This window comes from Solea senegalensis, linkage group LG21, assembly GCF_019176455.1.
Source record: "Solea senegalensis isolate Sse05_10M linkage group LG21, IFAPA_SoseM_1, whole genome shotgun sequence".
NCBI classification, from domain to species: domain Eukaryota; kingdom Metazoa; phylum Chordata; class Actinopteri; order Pleuronectiformes; family Soleidae; genus Solea; species Solea senegalensis.
Genome location: NC_058040.1, coordinates 17,957,311 through 17,969,765, shown reverse-complemented (window position 1 = coordinate 17,969,765; position 12,455 = coordinate 17,957,311). Strand labels below are relative to the sequence as shown.

Sequence of the window (12,455 nt, the reverse complement as noted above, 5' to 3'; positions counted from 1 at the left end):
TTATGATATCGCATCAATGTTGAGATATTGGCATCAATGTTGAGATATTGGTATCTATGTTGAGATATTGGTATCCATGTTCTGATAATGGTATCAATGTTGTGATATTGGTATCAATGCCAGATATCGGGTATCAATGTTATGATATCGGCATCAATGTTATGATATCGCATCAAATGCTGGAGATATTGGTATCAATGCTGGAGATATCGCATCCATGTTCTGGATAATGGCACGTTGCGATATTGGTATCAATGTTGTGATATCGTATCAATGTTATGATATCGTATCAATGTTGAGATATTGGCATCAATGTTGAGATATTGGCATCTATGCTGAGATATTGGCATCCATGTTCTGATAATGGCATCAATGTTGTGTTATTGGCATCAATGTTGTGATATCGGCATCATCGTTACGAGATATTGGTATCTATGTTGTGATATCGGTATCAATGTTGTGATATTGGTATCAATGTTGAGATATTGGTATCAATGTTGAGATATTGGTATCAATGTTGAGATATTGGTATTGGTACCAACATTTTGATATCAGTAACGGAATCAGTATCAATGTTGAGATATCGGTATCAATGTTGAGATATTGGTATCAATGTTGAGATATTGGTATTGGTACCAATATTTTGATATCAGTATCAATGTTGTCATATCAGTGTCGGAATCAGTATCAATGTTGTGATATTGGTATTAAAGAGTGACATTGAGCTGTCCCTGCTAGTTTTCTCTGTAACAAACAAACTTTCCTCCTCCCAGAAATGACACTGAATCATCAGCGTGACACACTCGAGTTTGTAACTTTTCTTTCCTCTGGAGTCACGGGTAACTGTTACATCACCTGCATTCAACTGTCAGCCATGATGAACAGCAGCACACACTGCTGCCCAAACACTAACTACACAACTGTGAAAGTCACAGAGAACAGTTGTGATTTTACAGATGCATGACTTAGTGAGCCATTAATCTTCTACTTAAAGACTTTTGTGCTCAGGAAGCGTCAGAGAGTGACCTAAAAGTGCCCACATTATGCTTTTCAAGTTGCTTCTCCCTCAGTGTGTCATAAACCTTTTTTTATCCACATGTAAAATCTCTGCAACACGTTTATTTAGTCTGTCACAGTACATATATAAATTTCGTTTATTGAGCAGTAATTGGTCAGGGATTTTTGGGATGGAGGCCAAGAGATAAGTGGAGTATTTCAGACATATGATAAACAGAGGCCGTGTCGTAACGTATAGTTTGAGATAAAAAAAAAACATCCCTGCATGTGACATAACAACAATCAAACAAACTCAGTTAAAAATGCAGTTCTAATGACTATGTCATTCACAAAGGGACGTTTTCCCATCGCTCTGTGAACACCTGTGATCTGAGTTTGCTCCAGAAGCTGCGTCAGTGTGAGAACAGCAGGACACAGCGAGATGAATCAGTTGCTTTGCTGAGAGAAGGTGAAGGTGTGGAGTCTGTTTTCTGCTGCTGCTGCTGCTGCCTCTTAATACACTGAGAGAAACAGCTGAAAATGACACTTGTCTTCTTCTGTGGATGCAAATGAAGACTTCTGTCCACCAAGACGTTACCGGTTAGTTGCAAGATGGAAGCTCTGTAGATATTATTCTTACCAGGCACCGTCTGTAACCTGCTGAGTTTGCTTCATATCACACCGAGTGTATTGTAGACGCAAGCACAAGCGCAATTTGCATCACTGCAAATATGCAACGGTTTGTGTTATCGGAACAATTCCAGCGGTTTCTGAAAGCTGAGAAGTTGTACGTCAAAGCCACCATGGGGTTATTCCGGTAATTTTACTCGCACTGTTGCAGGAAGCCGGAGCAGTTATTTTAAATGTTTTCAAATGTAACATTTAAGACGCAATGTCATTGGTCATGTGTTAGAAAACTGAACTGAATAATCTCAGCTTAATCATTAACAATAATCACAAATTTGTCATTTTTAATTGTGTTATGTGTTTTTTCTTCTTAATATTGCAAAGCCATGTTTTAAATGCAAACTTAAAAACATGTTGAAGTAAAAGAGGTCAAAGCCCAGTCAATTTCCCAGATTGAATAATATAGAAATGAGACAGAAAGCAACCTTGTTTGTCTGCTCTGGCCCCAAAAAATAGGATACACCAAGGATAATCTGACATTTGTGGGCACATGATGTTAAATACAACGTCTCACCTATGAAGCGTATGATGCGGCGGATCAGCGGGTTGAGGTAACAACAGTCTCCCGTCACGATGGTTTTCTCCTGCACCAGGAGACTTTCCCTCGTCGACTTCATCACATACATGGAGACCTCTCCGATGAAGATCTGCACATGAGATTGAGATTAAATTTAAAAAAAAACGGAAAAGAAATTAAACACACACACACATTAACAGAAAAGCCGATTAGCCGACGCGTCGGCGTCACTGGCGCAAGTCAACAAGTCATCTGGGGAGTGGATGAGTGGGTTTTTTTTCCTCTCTCTGTGTGCACTTGTGTACACACTGAAATCTCTCTGGTTTAATTGAGAGTTGGGGACCCGGTCGGTGCGTAGACGGCGGCCAGGAACACCTCCGTATACGGATGTAGCCCAGACTAGAGCCGGGTGGGAGAGATCTTAATCTGTTGTGCACTTAAAATTATCTGAAAATTCAAGATATTAGCCTATGCTTTGTTTAAATGTCTTTGAGAAGGCCTGTTCTCAAAGACAGAGAACTGAGACAGAGAAAAATTTACTTCTTGTTGTACAGCTGTGTTTTCTCTGTGTCCTCATCTCGCAGGTTGCAGGATCCAGATCCAGTTTCATATCCTGCTTGTATAAATGACATTGTAGTTCTACAAACATGTCATCACTGCTCCTGGTCTCTTTCCTCCGTCTCTCCCCCAACTCTTCTCTGTCCCACATTTTCCCCTTTCACCCCAACCTGTCGAGGCAGATGGCCGCACATCTTAGAGTTTTCTCTCTCCACTGGTGCCTAGTGTTTGCTCATTGTGTGAATTGTTGTGAATTCTGCTCTCGATGATGTTGCCGATGTACGGTGCCTTGAGATAATGTATGATATGATTCGGCGCTATCCATCAAACGACTTGTTGACCCCCACTTTCCACTTCATTGACCGATACGTCGACCTGAAGAAACGAGAAGTCACTAATGCCCTAACACACACACACACACACACAGATCAAGGAACAAGGAAGAGGAAAAAACCCAAAACATATTAGACGTTCCGACCTGAGGAAGACTTTGCCCTCGTCTGGCCTGTGAAAACAAACCAGTGTCTTAATGCAGCCTTTGTTCAGCTCCATTATAGTGTGGACATTACATCAGCTCTAATGGAAAAGCTGCTGCTGGACTCACAAAATGAAACTCGTTGCCAGCTACTCCAGAAATATAAATATATATACACTGTAAAGTTGGTGTATAGTGTTCACAAAAGACTTTCTAGGCACAGAATTGCTGACAACCCCCTTTTTTTAACATCAACATATTCTTGTGGCTCCATTTTCATCGTCATCAACCAATGTCGTGATTTCTTTGGAGTGGCAGCTCTCCAACAGAACATGAATATGAATGTTTGGATTCAGCTCCGTCAGGATTTGTCAGCGTGAAGGCTGAATTCATAATATTCCTCCACTTGTTGTTGTTGTTGTTGATGTTGTTCCTCCTGGATGACGAGTGTGACATTAAGCATGCGAGTAATGACTCGTGAGCGATCACCGAACGCATCCTGACACAGGAAATCCAACTTTTCATGTAAAATGACCCAAAAACATCGGTCACACTGAGTGTAACTGCGGGAGGAAGCAGCTTGTGTAGTTGTGGCTGAGAGGTAGGTGTAGTAGTAAAACATGATTGAACAGAATCACAGAATCTGCATGAACCTATGCAGGCAAATACAGACATATGAAAGACAACAAAAGGTTAAAAAAAAAAAAGGGTACGACATGAGGGTTAAAATAAGACTTTCTGTCATACTGAGGCTCTGTGGAGGTAGTTTGAAATAAAACAGCATGATTTAGATTAAATTCATGTGTAGAAAAGTAGAATAAATAGCAGATACATTTAAAATAAACCCTAAAATGTGTCATCAAGATTCAGATTTTCTTTGAAGAACAAGGCGACGTCCTTCAAATGCTTCACGCGTTTAGGAGCAGGTGTAAAAGTTTTTGCCCTATCTTTTTTATTGTATGTTATTTATATTCTAGGAAGTCAGTGTAGATTCTCATTCATCCAGGTCATAGTGATCCAAAAGTCACTGATTCAGTGAGAGGTGAAACATCTTCAAGAAATCCATCTGCTACTGAATCAGTGACTTTTAAATAATAGTCTGTGAATGACATGTCCTTCTTTGTAAGCTGTTTGATTCTGCACTGTGTTATTACGCAGCTTTATGAGGGTCTAATTAGAGCTTATTCTCATAAACAATTAATATGTTGATTATTTATTTGGTCCATAAAATGAGGATCTGGGTTTCCCAAACCTGGAAATAATGATTCTCTTAAATGTCTTGATTTATCTGTAAGCAAAAATTATAGTTTCACAAAAACTAGACCAGAGAAACAGTTTTAATTTTTAAAAAACTGAATAATGGTTTGGTCCATAAAATGTAAAAATGTTCATCAGTGTTTCTCAAACTCGGAACTTGTTAATGATGATGTCCTGCTTTGTTCAGAAAACACGATTATTCAGTTTTAATGACTTATTTGTTATGTGACACCAGAAAACATCACATTTAAGAAGCTGAAAAATCAGAGAAACTTCTTTTAATAATAATAGCTGGCAATTAAATCAATTAATCACTACAAGCTAACACAAACTTAGGTTCAACTAATTATTATCCATAAATAACATTACACTACATGTGAACCTTCATACACCTTCATATTCAGCTTTCATTTCCACGCAGTCACTTCATGACACTTTTCCGCTTAAACTGGGACATTTTTGTTAACACACAACTTTCCTTTCAGGTAAGTCGTCTCATCAAGCAACTTTCTTGTTTCAAAACTGACTAAATGCCTGTTTTCATGTCATGAAAAGTGGCAAAAAACATTCACCTCCAAATTGTACAAAACCTGACACGGTGATATCTGAGCAACGAAAAATGAAAAGGTTACAGACTCAACGAGGGAACACGGAGGAAAACTAAGTCTGAGTACATGAAAGAAAAAGTCTTCCTCTCAGAATGTGACCTACTCACTGAATGTAAAAGATTAATGGCAGCTCAGGTTCACAATTTCCTCCCCGGGAAGTTCATAAAATACTGAGGAAAATGACAGACGGTAACAGCCCAAAGTATTGAGGAAAATCACTTCTTTTTTTTTATGCATTTTTACTCATTAAACAGCGACTGCTGCACCCAGAGGAGAACCATAAATGATTCATGGTGCGGTTTGTTTCACCACACTCGCTGCCAAAAAACGGAGAATTTTTAATCAGAAAACAATCAAGTCTTCAGCCTCAGGCAGCAGAGAAACAATGCCGTGTTGATTGTTGTCGTTTAAAAGCCGTTAATGTCCTTTGATTCATTTCTTATTTAGAAATACAGTACGGGCAGCTACGGCAACTCTCAAAAACGGGCTTATATATATATATATAGATATATATATATATATCTATATATATATCTATATATATACATATATAGATATATACATATATATATACACATATGTACACACATATATACATATAATATAATAATAATAATAATAATAATATATACACATATATACACATATATATACACATATATATAAATATTAAAAATAGGAATAAATTATATCTTTCCCTGTTCACTATATTTCATGATCAGAATGAATTTCTAATTTATCAGCACAGTATGAGGTTGTGAAATATAAATAGACTGGTTGTTCAAGATGGTCGGATTGATCGTTCGGTATAAACCACAACTAACTTTAAATCTGCACATGAATGTTCTTGAATAAATAATGGGGGAAATAATGGTGTGTAAAATGAAAATGGTGGTAGTTCGCAGTGATGTACCCGCAGAGGTCACGACACGCCGCAGTTTCCCCCTCAGATTTATGGAGCGTTTTTTAGTGTCGTTCAGCTCATTGTTTTGCCACCAAACCTCCCCTCCATCAATATCATTTACAACCGCAGCAGACGAGCGCTGATAGCAGCAACTGGTAATGAGAAAAATGTAGAGACCAGCGAGAAAAAACTGGAAATGAGTCAAGGACACAGTGGGTAAGTGTTTTTTTTTTTTTTTATCTGAAATTTGGATATACAGTCAAAGTTGGGAGAAGGTTCAAACTGGAGCCTTAAAATCCCAATTAAGTTCTAGACTTTGTGACTTTGTTAGTATATTCATTGAGTATTCAGACCCCGCTGGCGACTCTTTTCAAAAAAGCAACTAGTGCCAAATCTAGCTTATCTATGCACATCAAGCGTGATGCGAAGAGACGAATAAATTAGAGCGAACGTCAGTGAAAAGTATTTTGAAGCACCATTACACCACTACAGCGAGCAATCAATGGTTTGATGGTGTTCAACTGTATACGTCATCAACAACGCTCATTCTCATTGGTTAGCTGTGAATCCATTAAAAGACACAAGAAGCATTAGAAGAAAGTTCTTTTGTAGTTCTAAACATATTTAGGGTGCTTTTTACTCACTTTTTGTCTATTCCACAATGTTATCCTCCATAACGTCTATTACAATACACAGGGGATGACATCATTTAGTGACTGCTAGCTTAGCTTCTTAAAGCTACTTTCCTTACTGAGGAGCTGGTGACACTGGCACTGTGGACACGCTGAGCAAATAAATCATGACACCAAAGCGTGTGAAAAGCAGTGTTTGTATGTGAAAGTCTTTCAGGTTCTTTCTGTACCACACTAGCTAACAATTCTGCTGACTCCCCTAGCTTAGCTGTTAGCTCTACATGAGCGAAATGACAGAAAAAGGGAATCATAGAAGGTAAAAGTTGACAGCAAAAAGTAACAGCAGTTAAAGAATAAAAACACTTAACATAAGAGTGGAAATTGGACCAAAAACATGACACCAAAAGAGCTAATGCTAATGCCGCTTTGCATGTGTCTGTCCGATGTGTGAATGCTTGATTTTGCTTACTCACCAAAATGCTGGTTTTATCACTTTTTAAATGAGCCAATAAGTTTCATTTATTCCAACATATATTACAGGCTTAAAAGGAAGTTTATCGTGACTGGGGATCAATAATTTGGGCAAAATAAATATTAAAGCAATGTTTCTTTAAATGGAATACATTTTTTAAGCCAAAATTAATTTCAATCTTTCCAGTTAAACCATAAAATAAACAAATATTTTAAAAAGAACACGTAGTATACTATTCAAATTGAAAGACACTGCAATTATTTAATAAAGGTCAAATGTGTGACAGAACAGCATTGTGTTGAATTTCTGCAATTAACTGGACCAAAAACAAAGTTTTTTGTTGCAATGAATCATAACTTTTATGTTCTTTTATGACAAAGACAGTGGAGATGCAAAAGTGATCTATTCAAAATAATCACAATATGATTTTTCTAACTGTGTATCAGCATATACTGTACCATTACAACCACGCCATACAAAGCTGATTAACCACTAATGCAAGGAATAAAAACTTAAAGATATGAATTACTTCTCAACAGAAAAGTATAAACTTGTTCTGCATAAAACATTGCCTAAATTGCAGCCTTTGCATTTGGCTAATTGCGTTGTTTAAAATTGCGCTTTCCCTTCCATTAGTCAGCAGATTGTTTCTGTCGTACCCTCTCTTGAGAAGAAGAACATCTTGCGTTTCATTATCTCGACTCTGAGCGTGAACGATGGTTTATAGATCGTTGCAGGAGCACGACCTAACTAACCTCCACAGCCTCCCACTCACCCGGCCATGTGGAACACTTCACATTAATTACTGCCTCTCTGCTAATTGGCCAAACATCCCAGCCTTGACATCGTTAATTTCCGATTGGTCGTAAACGTCTCCAAATTTATGACGCATGCGGAGACGGAGCGATTTACAACGCAGCACGACGCGAGCGTCTGACACAGCACTCTCAAAAGGTCACGATTAAAAAAGTTTGTGACGGTGTAAGGAAATGGACGAAGGGATCGTGAGATACAAAGTGACAGAGGTATAGACAGGTGGAACTATGGGAAATGACCAACAGCGTTAAACGGAACTTAAACTGCTGACACAGCACACAAGCAAGACTAGTGTTTATCGATTGGGATTTAATGGGTTTTATGTAAAACCACACAGAATAAAAGTGTTACAGAAGAGAGAAAATAACATGGTGTTTGAAGGAAACAGTCATTTCTGACTGAGTGAAATAATCAAAACGTTTCATCACTTTCACTCTGCAGCTAGTATATGATGCCAATGTTTTCGCCAATATCTCTGTATTTTGTTCCTCTCCATCTGAAAGAATTAAGAATTTTAAAAAATGCCTTCTTTTATTTGTAAAACTGCTCAACTTAATTAAGCATTTATTTACAAAACCTTTCATCTGTGTCTGCAATGCAGTGTACTGCAATATTGTAAATTAAATTAAATGTATAACCTAAATATTAGATAGATGGAACTTAACTCTGTCAAATGAAACTTTTTCATGAAAAAATTAAGTTTTGTTGACTTAGCAGGATTTCTTAAGTTTCTAGGAAAAACAAATGTTTTAACGTGAACATAAATCAAGACTATACTAAACTAATTAAATTGCACAATGGTGATTTTTACAATTGCAAAAAATCTGCCTACATTTTAATGTGTTTGTGTATCCTCACCACTTAGTCGCAGGGACGATGTACAAGGCACAGGACGTGGTTTTATTTGTCCAATAAAAGTGGCACTAATTCAGATTGTGCCATAACATGCCCAGTGACAGCACTCAGGAAGAACAAAATGTCCCGGATAATAAACGAGTACAACAGGAAGCGCAGCAAGAGGCAGCAGAACGGTGATTTCTCATCCGGTTACAGATAGATGGGTGGCGTGTGTCCAGGAGTTAGACGTCTTGAACAATCACATCCCAGATTAAGTGCCTCTTCAGAAGTGTAATAGAAAAAGGAAGCTGGGGAGGTTGTAAAGGCTGGGATATTTTAAATGGACACACACTCGTAACATACACTTAAATACACCCAGTGTTCACCAAATACAATGAGATTAGTTTAGATTGTTAGTTAGTTGGTTGGCTGGTTGACAGTTGATTGATTGGTTCGTTGGATGGGTGGGTGGTTGGATGATTGGTTGGGTGGATAGTTGGTTGATTGGACTATTGGACAGTTGGTTGGATGGATGGTTGAACAATTGGATGGTTGGTTGGGTGGTTGGTTAGATGATTGGTCTTCTGGATATTTGGTTGGTTGGGTGGATGGTTGGTTGATTGGACTATTTGATGGTTGGATAGATGATTGAAGTACTAGATAGTTGGCTGGATGGATGATTGATTGATCTTACTATTGGACGGCTGGTTGATTGGACTACTGGATGGCTAGTTAGATGATTAAACTACTGGATAGTTAGTTGGGTGGATTATTGTCGATTGGACAATTGGATGGATGGTTGGTTGGTTGGACTACTGGATGGTTGGTTGGTTGGATGGTTGGTTGGATAATTGGTTAGTTGGGTGGTTGGTTGGACAATTATAAGGAAACAGACTGAAACATCACTCCAGATTTCACTGAACTAGAAAAATGTTGGAAATGGCCGACAAGAGGAGGAACACGTGGACTGATGAGGAAACAACAACAATCTTAAAGAGTCTAAAGAAAGAGTTGGACAACGGGTGCAATATAACTCGTCTTGACAGATCACCTCGAGTCTGTTGGTGCGTCTGTATTTTTGTCTTAATTTGATGGGAGGGGCTCAGGACAGAGAGTGTCAATCCCAAATGAACAACCCAGAACGGGTATGAACCAAAAATATAATTCTAGTGACACTGCAAACCAAATCATGTGGTAATAATTATGACAATGAGAGGTACAGACTCTTTAATCAGCATCTGATCATCTCGTTCCGCTTTTCAACTCAGTGCTGCACAAAAACAACATCCTTTCATTTTCTTCTCAACACCTCACTCACTCGTCAGATGGTGCTCACCAAAATCAAAGCCACTTTTTTTTTTTCATACACATCGCGAGTGAAGTGATGTCAAACTCACTGACTGACATCTTTTAACACAGACCCACTGAATAAAACACGACATAATGAATAAAACATACTGAAGCCCGTTTGAGGCTGACGAGGAACCGGCTACTCACAGCAGAACTAACCAGATTACTGTATACGTCTCCGTCGGAGGACTTGAGTAAAATGTGGACAGACAGATGCAGACGCTCTTTGTGAAGTGTTTAGAATATATATATATACATATATATACATATATATATATATATATATATATATATATAAATATATATATGTATGACGTGACTTTCATAACAAACAGACTCAGAAGCACAGAAACAAGTGGTGCCTGGTCTGATGTTCTCAGCTGGACGAGTGGAATCAGGAGACATGGAGCAAAAGTGACACCTGGTGGTAAAAGGGTGAATGACAGCTACACAGCATTTGTCCTGTCTTTATCATATTACCACATTTCTAACAGACGCTTTTTCACTTTAGATGTTTTTGTTTCATCATAGCAGCAAACATAGGTTATAATGATAATAAGGGCTGCATTCCATTCTGTGTGAATGTACTCGTGTCAAGGCTTAAACTAGATTGTTAGTGGTATTAACTGTATTTGTCATGTGTGCCAATTTTACAAATATGTATATGATACTATACTTCTACAGTCAGAGTACATTTTAATGGCTTCTTCAAAAATATAAACGTATTTTGTCTGAGGAAAGAAATGATATGTGTCGCATAAATGTAAAAAAAAAAATTCATTTTCTGAAATACACAACCTGCATGACAGTAGAGCAGTGAAATCATTTCTCCTATCTTTCCTTATGTTACATTAAATATTTCCCACTTCAATACTGAGTGGTCTCACTAATATGAACTTTACTGATGTTGTTAATGTGCGCTAACATTTATTTGTGCTAGGGCTGCCGCAAACGGTTATATCGATAATTGACTAGTCACCGATTGTTTTTGCGATAGTCAACTAATCGGATTATACGTAAATTGCAGCTTATCGCTCCGGCATGCGGCTGGACTTACGGTATATCACCTTCATTAGCTTCCAGCTTGAAGTGTTTAAGGTCAAAATAATTTTAGACAATTAAGATGGTAGTTCATTCAAGTTTTTATGAACTTTGCAGCTTGTAGCAGCATTTCTTTACATACATTTTCTAATGTGATAAATAAAATAAGATGAAGGCACAACTCTGGCCTTTAACATTTTTTAAAAAAAACTATGCGCTATGAATATATATTATATACATATATATTATAAAACATTAGTGTTATCACATTTCCTATTCAAACATGACATCACTGTTATCACGTTACAGCAAACACATAACATGTGTGCGCTAAGGCTAAGTAAGTAGCTCACTGTTGACGTTACTTTTACCAGCTAACTAGCCAATTAGCTTACGAGACGACTGTCCTTCTTCCTCAGAAACGTAATCAGCCACAAAGTTCTTGCCTTGCAGAGCTCAGCTGGTGACCACACGGCTGACATCACGGCTGACCCCGGTTACAACTACTACAAGTGCATCAAGGACAGAGACAGGCGGAAGACGCGGCGGCAATTTTGTGAGAAAAACAAAGCTTCGAAAAATAAACGATTACGTCGTTTACTAAATTTGTTGCTGGCGAATTTGACAGTCGACGTAATCGTGACTAATCTTGGCAGGCCTAATTTGTGCACAGGAGTGCTGATGCCAGGCACTGAGGCCTCGTTTAGGCTACAGCTCAAATCAGATTTGTAAGCATATCTGATGAGAATCTGATCTTCCTGACCAACTGCTCACATTATACAGTATATTGCAAGTGATCAGACCCGATCTGCCCGCGTCCACATCGATATTGTCTGGTCTAGACTTCCACATGGATGAAAACGGATGCTTAATGGCTGTATCAGTGTTTGACTTCCTGTCCCGCTCGTGCTGAATTCTGCAGAGTTGAAGCGTCGCGTTGCGTCACCCAGCAAAAATAGAACTCTCAGCGGAACAACGACAGAATCTGTTCCCAACGGAGACGGTGGAATCCTGGGGGAAGACACTTGGAAATCTGATTCTGAGCAACCGAGACGTTCAGGTTGAAAAATTGGATCTTGTGTGTTTTCTTTGAGCTGTCCAGAATCCAGCGTAAATACAATCTGGATATGCCTAAAAATCAGATTTGATCAGATTTGTGCCCTCCCGGCCCCGTGTCACGTGATCAAAGGTTCAGACAGGATCAGATGTGAAAAGTGTGAAAGCAGGAGACGAACACGTCTAATCTGATTATCGCCGTTCACACTCTGGCGTCTATTTTAAAACGCGACGTGAAATGGGGTTTTA

At 38.4% G+C, this 12,455-nt stretch overlaps 1 protein-coding gene across 2 annotated transcripts in view; it reads right to left on the bottom strand.

Moving 5' to 3' along the window:
- The window catches only part of plppr1 (phospholipid phosphatase related 1), a 58,846-nt gene that overhangs the window by 15,206 nt on the left and 31,185 nt on the right, over positions 1-12,455 (bottom strand). For both annotated transcript variants that reach the window (XM_044012810.1, XM_044012809.1), the window contains exon 4: positions 2,198-2,330. In XM_044012810.1, the coding sequence (XP_043868745.1) occupies positions 2,198-2,330 (133 nt within the window). The remainder of the gene's footprint in view (positions 1-2,197; positions 2,331-12,455) is intronic.